The sequence below is a fragment of the Corylus avellana genome, chromosome ca2 (genome assembly GCF_901000735.1).
Source record: "Corylus avellana chromosome ca2, CavTom2PMs-1.0".
Lineage (NCBI taxonomy): Eukaryota > Viridiplantae > Streptophyta > Magnoliopsida > Fagales > Betulaceae > Corylus > Corylus avellana.
In genome coordinates this window covers 2,158,832-2,173,831 of record NC_081542.1, presented here as the reverse complement: position 1 = coordinate 2,173,831, position 15,000 = coordinate 2,158,832, and the positions used below count along the sequence as shown (strand labels likewise).

General features: G+C 33.4%; 2 protein-coding genes across 2 annotated transcripts in view; one reads left to right on the top strand and one right to left on the bottom strand.

The window, feature by feature from the left end:
• The first annotated feature begins 9,749 nt into the window (after positions 1-9,749).
• On the top strand, positions 9,750-11,445 carry LOC132170610 (GATA transcription factor 5). The gene is made up of 3 exons (XM_059581640.1): positions 9,750-9,930; positions 10,038-10,385; positions 10,483-11,445. The coding sequence occupies exons 1-3, from the start codon at positions 9,817-9,819 to the stop codon at positions 11,146-11,148; spliced, it is 1,128 nt and encodes a 375-aa protein (XP_059437623.1). The 5' UTR covers positions 9,750-9,816; the 3' UTR covers positions 11,149-11,445.
• A 2,464-nt stretch (positions 11,446-13,909) lies between these two features.
• The window catches only part of LOC132173116 (uncharacterized), a 1,697-nt gene continuing 606 nt past the window's right edge, over positions 13,910-15,000 (bottom strand). Inside the window, exon 2 of the mRNA XM_059584697.1 lies at positions 13,910-14,031. Within this exon, the coding sequence (XP_059440680.1) occupies positions 13,910-14,031 (122 nt within the window). The remainder of the gene's footprint in view (positions 14,032-15,000) is intronic.

The window sequence follows — 15,000 nt, the reverse complement described above, 5'->3', positions numbered from 1 at the left end:
AAAGAGAGGGGGTTTTAATTTAATTTTCCTATGTTGGTGTGCATTACAACGCCATGCATGTGAGACGCACCGAAACTAGCGATGCATGTCATGTCAGTTTCTTATGATGAGCCATGTTCACGTGACGCGCCCGTTTCCGTTACCACGGTGCATGAATATCCGGGACCCCCACGGCGTCGTGTGGATTGGCCTCCTTTGTCTTTTTACGTGACCATCGAAAAATCACGAGGTTGGCGCTACTGATTTTCTTTTCTTATTGGGTGGTAACACTGAAAGAGGTCCACAATCTTCCTTCAAAAATCAAAATAAATGAAAATGGTAATTTCACTAAAAATTCTTGAATTTTTATTTGATTTGATAAACTCTTTTTAAATTTTAAAATATTTTAATTTAGTCTCATGAACTTTTAATTGTAATTAATTTGGACTCTCCGTCAGATTTTAAACGTTAAATGAAGTTTATACTCATGATTTTTTTTATAAAATTTCAACTTGACCCTTAATTTCAAAACGTCTTTTTATTTAAAAAAGAAAAGAAAAGAAAAGAAAATTATGAATATTTTTATCTTTTTTGATATTTCTAACGGTTAAATTGTTAATTATATGCTGAAAATAAAACAAAATTAATTATTATTTTAGAGTGTCACGTAAAACGACAATTTTCAGTACAACTTATGTACTATTTTTAATTTTGATGTGCTATTTTATATTTTAACAAAAATAATAATAACATTCTTGAGTGCCCTAATAAAGTGGAAGCAATCTTAATTCTTAAGCAACTTTTTAATTCAAAGTGATTACTTTGAGTCTTTGAATATCCCCGAGTTTAAGTTATATCTCTAATTTAATTAAAACTCGATTTATTGAAAGACTCGCTTGAGATTACTCAGAAGCAAAGTGAGGCAAAGCTTGAATTAACGTAATAGAATTAAAACCACTTTCAGGAAAAAGACATTTAATATATATATATATATTTTAAAAAAAAAATCTAAAAAGAAATAGGCTTTATCATATATCGGCCGAAAAATCAATAATTTGATTCTTTGAACATGGATCGCCGTAAAGCGCTAAACATGCTGGGAAACAACATGCTCTGCTTTAGTTATCTTTTTTCTTCTTTTATTTTTTTATTTTATTTTTTCTTCTTTCCTCAAAGCTTATCTAGTTATCTTGTTTGTCAGTTCCTACTTCCTACCACCAAAAGTAAAAGCCCAATAAATATTCGTTGGTCTTTTTCTTTCTTTCTTTTTTTTTTGCGCACATCATTTGAATATTTTGGATAATTGAAAATAGCAATGAAGTATACTAGACCATCCTCCCAACTCCATTTTATTGGGATGAAATGGCAATGCCCATTTATCATTGAATTTTTTTCTCTTTTTACAAGGTTTGATGGTGCCAATCAGCCTAGTGCGATAGGTATATAGCATTTAATATTTCTCTTTAGAAACTGGAAAATAAATATTTATATTAACAAGATATTTGACTTAATTACTTTTTGCCAATTTATAAAAAACTTATAATAAGTACAAACATGTACTCTTAATCTCCATCACTAGTTGTCTTTCTGCCCTTCTTCTCAGAAAATAGTTTTGAGAGGATCTGCTCCCTCTCCTCTCCTATTCTCCTTCTACTTCATGCTCCTACCCTCCCCCTCCCCCTTTTTTTTATATATTTTTTTAATTATTTAATTTTTATGTTTTGTAAGTGTTCTCCAACCAGATCAACAACTTCAGCCTTCCCGTTATGCATCCATCCACCTTTCACCATGTTATACTGTTCATCTCCTCTCGACCACTACTGATGCTTGCTGGTTGTTTGTTAGTGTTTTTTGTTTTGAATAAAATGTTTATTCTCTTTAAATCTGCCATCATGATTGATGAGAAATAATTAGGTGTGAGAGGTTATTTCTCACAGCTTGGATAATTAGGTGTGAGAGGTTATTTCTCACAGCTTGGATAATTAGGTGAGAAGAGTTATCCCTCACAACCGGTTTAAATAAATTTTGTTAAGAAATTTGGCTATCCATGTCTTCGATCTAGTCTGCTCGGAGCAGATCTGCTCTTTAACTGTATTTGTACATGGATTAACGGAAGATTGTAGTCATAGATAGCACATGATTGTAAGAATTTTCATTTGTATCAATGATTTTGTAATTTCATAGTATGTGGTTATGATTTTTGTAGCACTTTATGTTTTGTGGTGTAAGAATTTTTTGCTCTGCTCTGTAAGAGCTTTATGTTCGTAATCTTTAATCAATAAAATATTCAGATTTCCGTTAAAAAAAAAAATTTAAAAAAAATAAAAAATAAAAAGTCTCATTAGCAATTATGAACTATAACACAAACATGTACTCCAAATATTTTTCCAATTTTATAAACGAAATATACCTAAAAAAAACATAATCACCACCAAAAGCCCATTTTTATTGGGCTCAATAGCGGGAAACGAATTCAAATCTAGAATCATAATGTGAGCTTCCCGCGCAAAATGAAAGGGAGACGAGCTCCAAGACTCTAGGGTTGGAAGTTGACTTGGAACCTTCTAATCAATTGCTAACCCAACAAAAAAAAAAAAAAAAAAACCACTTCCACAAGATAATAAAGGATGGGACACCATCATTTCATCTAGCCCATTAACTCATTAAATTAATCAGCTCTAACACTAACCATTAACAACCCACTGATTAGTAACGATCAAATAAGAAAAATGATTTTTTTTTTTTTGATGGATATATATATATGTTTTTTACTTGATAAAAGAAGCAACATCGTCAACAAATATGAGCAACCTCTATGCTGTCCCAACATTTTAGGAAACAAATGCCAGAATTTCTTAATATGGTTAACCTATTTGAAATGGAAAGTGATTATCGAAACATGAAAAAGCTATTCATCTTTTAGTGGATGGGGAGCAAATTACTTGCATTTGATCAGTAAATTTGCCCTTTTTTCAGTGGCATCATATCCTCATAAAGCAGATTCATGGCAACCCAAATCGAGTAGCTCAATGTGTTACCCATGCTTGGGACCACAACTCGAAGGCAGTAGGTATACATTTAATCATTCATGGAGGAAATCACCGAAAAAAAAAATCATGGATAGAGGGCGCCCACATCTCAATCTTTTATCTATAGAATTAAGATAGTTTTCTTCCAAATTAAATTAAATGAATATTCTTCAATTTAATATTTAAAATTGACATGTGTTTCTTAATATATAAAAAAAACATATGTATTTATAATAGTATGTGAGAAACACACGCTTTTCAACTCTGTTCTTCTACTGTCAGCTCTTGGTGCGGTAGAACATTGATTCGATCATTTCAATTCTCTTGGTTTTGGGTAGAAAAACAATGATTTGATCATTTAAGTAATTGAACTTCTTGTACATCTTAAAAATTTTGAGAGATAAAAAAGATTTTTTAAAATTTGTTATGAAGTAAAATTATTCAAAATTATATCAAATGGTATAAAATTTGTTATATTAATATTTACCATTTCATAATTATATATAATATTTATCACTTTATATAATAAATAATGCATAAGAATGAGAACTTGTAGAAGAGAGAAAGAGAGAGAGGAGCTGACAAAATGAGCCTTCTAGTCTTCTACAACATGCAAAGAGATGAGGGCGTAAAGTTTGCCTCCAAATCAGTTTATTAAATTGATATATCTTTTTTAAAATATACAATTTTTATATTTATTTTGAAATATATATATAAGAATCACATATTTAATGAATTATTTATTTAAAAAATTAGATTTTAGAAATTCAGTTTAACCCAATTTGAAATAAAAGTGAAGAGGACAATAATCATGCGATTTGCGACTGTTGGGGGTGTTGACAGACAAAAAAAAAAAAAAACCATTTTCAGTTGATTAAGTTTTTCTGTTCCAACAAAATACCTAAAAATGATGTTGAAACAAACGATAAAATCAAAAACAAATAAAGGATAAAAAGTATTAAAATAATAATATCTGAATCATTCAATTAAAAATAAATAAAACCATTAAAACTTTTAAAATTTCACCATTAAATCATAATAAAAAATATCATAATTCTTAATTTTTTTTTTTTTAATGATATCACCCAACAATAGGCACACATATTTAATAATTGATTTGTTAGGTCACCCACCCACCTAAAATGATTCACTGTGATCTCACAATTTGAAAAACCCCTTTCCCACGCTCCCTTTTCAAAATTAGTAACCATGCTCTCATTTCACGTATTCTCTAACCTTTATCATTTTATATCGACAAATCCCACGTGTACTTTAAGTTCTTACCTATAAGTTGACGTGGGATTATTATGTCAGTACATAATTTAAATTAAACAATAATGTTAGGTGGATAATGTTACAACAGTTCAAGAGAATGTGATGTTGTATGTAATATTACTCGTGCATAAAATTTAAAATAGTATGTTATATATCACATTATGTTGACGTGCCATGGCTTATTAGTCATTGATTTTGTTTAGAGTGCTATATACCAAATTTTTAATTTTATAATATTAACGTGATTGTCTGAATTAATTATAGAATAAATCATTATTAAAAAAAAAATTAAAGATTCATTAGAATTATCACATCATTATTATGAGACAAAAATATAATTTTTAGCATTCTTATTATTATTTTTTTAACCTATTAAACCTTGTCTCGTCATAGTACTGGAATAAATGTAAATGTTATTACACAATCTCACTTTTACGCACCAAAAAAAAATCAAAGAGTTAGTGGGACCCGTTGATGACATTATTGTTTGAGGGGAGCTTCGTAGAGAATTTCTGATAAGCCAAAAGGGTCACCTTCTGAGGAAGAAACATTTCGTTGGAAATTTCTTAAGTTTCCGTACTGTCTGTTTGTTTCCCTCTCTCCCTTTGCCCGTACGCTTTCATTTGAACTTTGTTTCATGTCGAGGGCATTACCGGAAATGCGTTCCAAATGGAAATGGCTTCCATCTTTTTATTAGTGCCCAAACGTGGGAGGAGTGCCAATAGTTATTCCTTTTCTTTTCTTTTTTTGCTTTTTTTTTTTAAAAAAAAAAAAAAAAAAGAAAAGGAAAAAAGAAACAGAAAGATCATCTATAATTCTTAAGAAATTTTATATTAAATTCCTTTAAATTTGAATAATCGTTTTCAAATGAAATAGTTGACAATGTTTGAAAAATGTTCTGTGGGTTTTTCTTCAAAAAAAAAAAAAAGGAAAAACAAAAAAGAAGAAGAAGCAATTCATAGGTTTTTACCATTTAAAAAATAAATCCATTCAGTAATTCAATTATATGCGAGCCACAAAAAAATAAAAAAAGAACAGAGTTGATAGAGGTGATCCACTCCCTCTGCGAGATTGTTGGTGGAGGCCCCAGCCAACACCCACTCTTCTTCTACAATAGGGTGGAGGCCCCTCTCACCCACTTGAACAAAGGGGTGGAGGTAGCTTCACCTCCTTTTTTTGGTAACGGAATATAATTGAAATTTCCATTTTTTAAGTTACTTTTAATTTATTTATTTTTTATGTGATTGATATAAAATATCACTTGAATCACATTATGTCAATCAATATAAAATGAACGTAATGGGTACGAGAATAACATTACTCAATTTTAAAAGAAAAAAATATTTGGTTTTCATTTGTTGCCAATCTCTTGTCCATTCATAAGCCATTAAATGTGTGAGAGCACATGTTGGTCCTACATATATATATATATATAATCTCATATATCAAATAATAAATTTACAAAACAAAAACAAAAAACAATGAAATAAAGGTATAACACTTTTCATTTAAAAAACAAAGACAACAACAATGAGAGCGTAAAGATGGTCAAATATGTATATATCTCGGATTCCTATATTTGACGATTCTTCTATTCTTATTTTTAGCGGGTAAAATATGAAAGAGTCGATGGTCGAATTGTTTTCGGCCACCTCAATTCATTCTTTCACATGTTGTTACTATAAGAAATAATAATAATAATAATAATAATAAAATGAAGATCTTTACATATGGTGAGTACTAAAATGACACAATTTGAAGGAAAATGTTTAAACTACTACAAATTTTTTTTTTACTAAAACTTTATTACAAATTCACTTTTTTTTTTTTTTTTTTTTAGTGCAAATTCACATAGTTGTTTGTACTCTATAGAAATGGGTGGCATCCGAATGATCACATCACACTATAAAATGTCTTCATGAATTACGAGGACTATCATATGACAATTTAATTTGAGTGGCTAGCGTGATAACACTACATAAAATGTCACATTAGATTATAGTAAAAATCGTAGTATTCATAACAATAATCTAATTTAAATATTTTAATTTTCATTATAGCATCTTAATAACATATATCAACTGTTTTTTTTAATTTTTTTTTTTTTAAAAAAATCAACATATATAGACTGATACTTTGTTTATAACAAGAATCTATACATGGCCAAATAATTGTCATACCGTTGCTAGCTTACATGTAAACTTTAGATAAATAATTATATTCTTCATGCTTATTTATTTTAAACAACACAAAATGAATATGATAAATAAGCGTGAATAGTAACATTATTATTTTATATATTTGAATTGTTTTTTGTATAAATACTGAACGAGCAATGCTACAAATCACACTTTTATTCGACTACTATTTCACAGTGTTGGCGTAGAATGCCAATCGGCATTTGGATTAGCTCTTATTAAAAAATAATAATAATAAAATTAAAATGTTTGTTAACTCTACATATATCCACTTATCAGTCAAGAATTTTCAGTGATACTATTTCAACAGATATTATGAGGGTCTAGCCGTCTAGGTGTGCTTTAATGGGCATAAGTAGAACTTCAATTCAGAATATGGTCAGTATAAACTATAAACTATAAAGCTTATTGATAAGCATGAAATTGAGAGCAATTTCGCTTCCTAAATTGCCCTTCACCAAATTAGATAATCGAGGTTTTTCCGGTGGGGAGTGGAATCATTTCAGCTGTGCTACGTGGCGACAAAAGCTGGCCCGATGTCATTGGTCTCTATTGACTTTTGCATCCTTTGCTTCTAAGCCATGTCCTGTCCCAGACCATGGTCATTATGATACTTAAAGGGTATCAAGGGAATTAAAATAAAATATTTGGTCTGTCGGGTATGGTTAATGGGTTTGTTCAGTAATTCAGTTTCGTATATTTCTTTTTTCGGCGCAATTCAATTCCGTATGTGAACCAGATTTGCTTTTGGCGCGGAAATTGTATGAAATAAGGATATGACATTAGGAAGCAACAATTTCAAAGAGAAGGACACGAAGGCTGAAAGGCAATTCATTACTGAAGATTCAGTCCTTTTTTTTTTTTTTTTTTCATTACTTAAGATGCAATTAATTGCACCATTAGACTTGGTCCACGAATGCATGTAGTTAAAAAAAAAATAAAAATAAAAATCGGAGATTTGCTGGAAGGGGAAATCTCAAGTGCGTATGTTAGTAAGGTGAATTGTGTAATTCTAAGGATGAAAGAGCTAAAATATTGGTGTTGGAAATAGCTATGCGAGGTGTCCACAAAAAAGGAACGATCTTAACCAAGTGTCATTTATTGAGCGGCTACGACCCTGTTTATGCATGTCGCTAAATTATAGTTTATTAACAGGTGGTGGTTATTACTTCATGTCGTGTCGGATTCTATACTTGCTAGCAATTAGAACAAAACATAAGTAGCTATTATCTATGCCTTATTTTTAGCGCTCCACATACAATTGCATTGCTTGCATATTAGCTTTCATTGTCCAATCGGCATGGTCAACCAGGCACAAACTATGTGCTCTTTGGCATGGGCATGCACATTCGACCGGAGCCGGCCAAGTGAATATTTTTGGAATATCGATTAACAATATGGGACAAGGTTTTTGTGATAATGTGATTATGTCACTTGCCATTTTAAACAAAGGTTGGATTTGGATAAGCCTGGGAATTATGAGTTGTTTCTTCTTGCTCCATATGGCAATTCAAGATATACAGAATCCTCATCTGCAGTGGGATTATAAAGGAAAGTTATAGCAATATAAATATTCCAGAGTGAGAAATTTATGCCTAAACAAGTTTATAATATAAACATAAAAGAAGTAAACAACAAGGCTTTTAAATCTCACTTTTTTTTTTTTTTTTAGTGGGTTTCTTGTGAAGTTTGTATATTTACTATTTGCCACACTTGACATAGATTTGGTGCATAAATGCTTTCTCAAAATAATTTGTTCATAATATCAACTGGGCATTGTCGGTTGCTAAATGTAAAGCCAAGAGCATGAGCAGTGAGCACCCTTTAGGACAATCTCCTTGGAATTTTGGGAATAATAGCTGGGCCCGAGCAGAATGGCTGCATCTGGATCCAAATGGTTTCTTTCAAGAAAAAAAAAAAATTGAAAGCAACATAAAATAATGTGACTATAAATGTTGAAAGGATCATTTTTAACCAACTAGAGAGCATTTTCTCATCTTCTACTCGTCCCTTCCACTAACCAGTCGTGTTTTAAACTCTTTTACCTTTTACCCAATGATAATTTTATTCCAAACTATTAGTAATTTCAAAAGAGTAATACTATAAATTATATTAGCATTTTAAATTTGAATTTTATGATTTTAGAATGAAATAAAGAAAAGTTGAAAATTAGTAACCATTGTTGACTAGTTGCATGTTCTAGGCATGACCAAACGGTAACCCAATTTTTTACAAGCAAGCAAGCGGGAAGATGGGGGGGACTAGGAAATGATATTTATTTTCTTCATGGACCAAATTATGTTTTCTATTTTCTAATACAAATCAAATCTAATATATATATATATATATATATATATATATATATATATTTGAGCTTAAGAATCGATACACCCTAAATTCTAGCCGTTAAAGCCGGGCCTTAATTTTCAAGCATTTCATTTTCCGTTTATCAGTTCTTTTATAACAAGCATTTGAACTGCCGCCAACAGTAATATAACAATCGATGGGGTTGAAATGTCCATGTAGACTTGGCAGATGGTTTGAGAATTACGACCAAGAAGACAGAAAAATGAGACAAGAGTCAAGGGTTTTTAACAAACATTATAGGACTTGAAAATTAATAAATTATTAGCTGAAACAACAAATTAATTATTGATCTTCTTTTCACCAAAACTTTGGAAATATTCAACATAAATTAAGAATGGGCTATTTTCTGCAGTTGGTGCTTTTCCTCGTTAGGATTAATTAGGTAGAGAAAATAATATCCTAATTTTTATTTTCATAAAAATGACGGGACCAAAACATTAAACATATTTCTGAAAGGACGAAAGTAATGAACAACCAAAATGAGCGGCGATCAATGCGGTTAGGCAAGTTCTGTCAATGAGTCAAAAAAATAATGACCTAAATTGTTCCCTAGAAAGAAAAAAGGACAGGAAAAAAAGAAAAGAAAAGCGAAAGGTGGCTGTTTATGGGTCATCACGAACATAGTTGTTGCTAGGACGGACAGCACCAAATCCTCATACATCTCTTTCAAAAATTCGAAATCTTTTAAATGGAAGATTCATAAATTTGGTGGGTAGTTTGTGGATAATGGACATGGTCCGACCCAGTTCTTCAAATTCGGGCAGCCGGAGCCCTACTAATTTTAAGATTAAGGAGTTTTTTTTTTTTTTTTGGGGGGGGCATATTAATAGCCTGTACCGTTATATACATATAGCAACGTCTTATTATCGACGTATAAATACACACAGTAGACAGGAAAAAGCAGTAAATTTAAGATAGAGAAACGGGCACTTTTAGTAAGGTCCACGGACGCTTTCAGCCCTCATTCAATGCTTTACCGAACTCACCACCCCTCCTTTTTCTTCCATTTGCAGGCCTTTACCTCTCCTATCCCCCCCTCTGCAACCTCCCCTGTTTCTTTCCCAACCTATCCTTGCGTTCAGGTACGGGTTTTGGGCTGTGAAAGTGGATGAAATTTTGGGGGTTTTGACAAAGATTGTGTTATTTTAAACATTTGAGTTTTGTGTGTGCTTTTTTGTTTTTTTTGCAGGCTGAAACGGAAATGGAATGCGTGGAAGCGGCGTTGAAGCCCAGTTTCAGGAAGGATTTGGCCGTGAAAGCGTTCCCACAAGCGGTTTTGGAAGAAGGGTGGGCCGTTAATGGGCAAAATGGTGCGGCTTGTGACGATTTTTTCGTGGACGAACTCCTTGACTTGTCTAACGAAGATGGGTTTGTGAAAGAAGAGCCGGCGGAAGAAGAAGAAGAGGAGGAGGAAGAAAAGGGCCTTGGCTCTGTTTCCGCTCAACAAGACCACGAAAACTCCAACACCGACACCAGCATAAAAAAAAGCCTCACTTTTTCTGCCAAAGACGAGTTTGGCTCCGGACTCAGCGTTCCGGTACTACGTTTCCCCCTTCCTCTCTCTGTTAAAAAAAACCGTTTTTTAAGGCTTTGTTTGTTAGTTATTGACCAAAGGTACCGTCTTTATTCAACAGGCCGATGATGTAGCGGACCTGGAATGGCTGTCCCATTTCGTCGAGGATTCTTTCTCGGAATTCTCTGCGCCCTACCCTACCGGAATATCAACCGAAAAGCCCAAGTCCACCGAATCGCCTGAACCGGAACCAGAGCCGGAAAGACCTTATTTCAAGACTCCGGTTCCGGCCAAGGCCAGAAGCAAGCGAACCAGAACCGGCGGCCGAGTCTGGTCTTTCGGGTCCCCTTCGCTCACCGAGTCGTCCTCGAGTTCGACCACTTCAACCTCTTCTTCGTCACCTTCGACCGCTTGGCTCATCTGCGCCAACACGGCCCAGAATTTGGACCCGGTCAAGCCGCCGGCGAAGAAGCAGAAGAAGAAACCGGCAGCAGAGGCCGGCTCGACCCCGTCCCAGCCCCCGCGGCGGTGCAGCCATTGCGGCGTCCAGAAGACCCCGCAGTGGCGAACCGGTCCGCTCGGTGCTAAGACCTTGTGCAACGCTTGCGGGGTCCGGTTCAAGTCGGGCCGGCTCCTGCCAGAGTATCGACCCGCTTGTAGCCCGACTTTCTCGAGCGAGGTGCACTCCAACCATCACCGGAAAGTGCTGGAGATGCGGCGCAAGAAGGAGCAGATAGGCGGCGCGACCGAGTCCGGTTTGGCTCCTACTGTTGTGTCCAGTTTTTGAGATTAAAAAAAAAAAGAAAAAAAAAAAAAAAAGAGGAGAAAAGTCTGGTTAGAAAACAATGAGTTAGGGAGAACACAGAGGATAGGACAAATGAACCGGGGTCGAACCCGGTTCCAACGGGCCCTAGTTAGTGTACATTTTTTCCGTGGTGGGTGAGTTAGGTTGTCTTTAGGCATGTAACTTCTTAGGGAGACTTAATGTGTACCTTTTTTAATTTTTAGTGAATTAATTTTACCTTTTTCTGTTTAAATTTTTAGTGAATTATTAATTTAGTGTGTTTGAGAGGGATTTGGCTCTTGGGTGAGTTTGAAACCGTTCAATCTTTATTTGGTTGGCCGTTGGAAAGCATAAACATTATGAAGGCGGGGGGAGGTGGGTGAAAGATAATGTGGGTGTGGCGTTAGGTCTACGCTCTCCCTGCAATCCCCACCATTGAATTTTTTATTTTTTTTGTTTTGCTTCGGGACTTTCTGCTGCGGACGCTTCGATGTTACCAAACCCCAAACTCACTCTTCTTCGATCCTAACGAAATATGGGTTTCGATGCCTTTTTTGGACCATCCCTTTTGGCCAAAGTGGAAAGCCAAAATAATTCATTCAAGATTTTTCTCTACTAAAATAAATCCTACGTACAAGATTGAGGCAACATGTTTAGTTTTTAGAAATATTTGGTTTTCATTTCTTGTCTATCTTGTAACAAATGTACTATTGTTTTTTCGAACATTTTTAAAGTTTTTATACGAGAGGAGAAGACACAGCCAAACTCTTGTAAGAATTTGAAAGGCTCCCTCCCTCCCGGATGTTTGAACTTTGAATGGTAAGAGGAAGGCAATTCTGGATAAGGATGGTTTCCATTTTATTTAGAGTTTTTTTTTTTTTTGTCATAATTTTTTTGTTGTTGTATTTATCATAGTATATTGACATTTGAAATGAAGAGAATCATGTTCTATCCTTTTATTATGAATTATGAGATGGATAAGGAAAATGGGTATGAATTAATGCCCATTTATGACTAAAATAGGAAGGTCACCAGGGCACTATATATTTGGCTTCTATATTATATATAATTTTATTCGACACCATCAATCGGCTGGTACCACGCTTGATAAAGCGAAGATTACTAGTTCGAATCTCCTCCTCCCTCTTGTGCGAACATGTCAAAAAAAAAAAAAAAAAAGATTTTTTATTTTTTTATTTTTGGATAAAAATAATGGCCATTTACTTCTACGCTAGTGTAACAGATTTTATGATATTAATGTGAGAAAACAAACTTACAGGAGTAATTACTCCATTAATTATAATAGTATATGATGGAATATGTTATTTAAAAATAAAATTTTAAATAATATGTTATTATTTACACCATTAAATATATTAATATAAAATTTTATCCACAAAATAAATAATCTCCCTTTCAAATTTAGTTAAAATGGTTGTCCCTTTCAAATATGAAACCTCCTATTCAGAAGGCTCCAATAGTGGGGACAGTCGGATGCCGAGGTTAGTGAAGCATTTGTTTATTTATTTGAATTCTTGTGCCGCGCAAACTTTCAAGTTGGAACATGTTTGACAAAAAAAAAAGAAGCTAAAAATTACCATATATATATATATATATATATGAAATTAACTCAAATACAACGTTCAGCTAAAATAATATATTAGAAATACATTAAGAAAATTCCTCAATAAGAATATATTCCTCAATACTAGCTCGTAATTGGCTATATATATATATATATATATATATGTATGTGTGTGTGTGTCAAACCTTAAAGTTGCCTTGAGAACAAAGTTGAAGAAGGAAGTGAATCAAGGTAATTCTAGAAGGGGATTCAAAGCTGGTAATTCAAAGTATTAATTCTTCAAGCTCTGAATTTTGTCGCTACGGGCAAATTGTGGAGGATATAAAAGTGGTGCTTCAAACCTATAGGAAGTGGGAGGCTGGGTTCATTAGACGCGAATCGAATTCGGCGACTCATGGTCTTGCTAAGGCAGCAATCAAGGAAGGCTGGGATAGAATCTGGATTGAGAAAATCTCAAATGTTATCCGAGATATTGTACTTTTAGAGCATTTTGCTCTTTTTCTTCGAGAGCTTATGTTAATTAAAAGAAAAATGAAACCAACCATAATTTCGCCGAAAAAGAAAAAAATTCAAAGAAAGCGACCATGGTTTTATGGGTTTAAAGGAAAAAGTAAAAACCCATGCCCTGCTCTTATTTTTCTGCCAGAATGTTATAGAATTTAAAAGAATCCCCATTCCAAGTGTCATGCTTTTGTCAACAATTTATTTATATATTAATGTGAGATAGTGAGTCAAGTCAAAATTCAAATTCAAATCGAAAATAACGGGTCCATCCACTCTAACCAAGGATGAGACCTATCAAAGTGTGGTTTAAATTTTTAAAAAGTCTTTTTAAAATCCGGCAGGAATCAGAATAAGACAATGATTTTGTTGTGCTGGCGGGTTTATTTAACATACTTAGGATTAGTATCGTTAACTACTATGTGCCATATGTCAATGCCCCCTGCTTAGAGTTACACGTCAGCTCTCTATAAGTCAATTATATTGCATCTCACAATATTGTATTATATCTTACTTACAAAACCCAAAGTCTCTTAATATTATATCTTTATAATAATTATTATTATTATTATTATTTTTTTAATTTTAGCCGAAAGACTTGGCTTGAGTTTAGTTTCAACCGGTAAAGCAACTTTAGATTCTCATTGATGTCCTGGTGGGACTCGATCAGGCTATAGTTTAGTTAGACTTGAGGGAGCGCTTGCGATTCTCACTGTCTAGGTCCCTCCTGCGCGGCTCACAGTAAGTAAGTGTTACTATAGTCACGTCCAGGTAAGATAGCCACAATTGATCTCCCTGGCCTACCATTTTAAATCGAAAAAGAAAAAGAAAAAAGAGCAACACTTGTTTTAATTTCAACAAAACAAGTTCTAATAGAAATTAGATCCTTAGCCGAAACCTCTTTGGTAGGATTTGAAGATTAATTATTGGTTTTTTTTAGTGGTGATCTAAGAATTGATTTTTATTGTCACAATTATACAAAAAACCAATCTCTCATCGAGGTTGAGTGTTAAATTACCCGTTATCTCAAAAGTTTAAGCTAATAAAAAATGATAAATTTAATTATTTAATCAATATTTTACCATTGAAGTCCTTGACGAGTGCTAAGCTTACAAACAAATTTTACAGAAAAATTTTTACAAACTGATGCGGCACAATATGATTAAGTTTTTCAAAATTTGAACTTATTTTATATCTAATTATATAGTGTTACATTAGTTTGTAAATTTTTTTAAAAAAATTTGTTAGCTTTATAAAATAATTAAATTGGGAAAAATTTGAAGAGATCCCCTCTCATAATTGTTGCGTGGCAATTACGTGATGGATATCTCTGTCCACCCGCTCCAACCACTTCCTACCGTATATTATTATAGTGCAACAGGAAGGTAGGGCATATAAGGATGGATTATCTAATTGTGTGGGACTGCATGCGACGAGTTTGCTTAGGTATGGTATGGTATAGCTACGCTTCATACTTTTCTTTTAAATTCTAAGCATTTCAATTTATTAAATTGACATTTGGAGTACCCAAGAATAAACACCTTGAAAACGAGCCTCTTTGGCCCATTAGGTTAGCCCAAGCAAACCCTTTTTTTTATAAGCCGTATGGCTTGAGTGAACCAGCCAAACACCGTGTTTACAATATTTAGACTACTACGTACCATCTGGTCTCCTAACACCTATTTATTCTCAAATTTGCATAACGGAGTTTGGGTTACATAATCAAATCAGTTATCTCATAGACCCTTTCCCTAACTAAGCATTGAAAA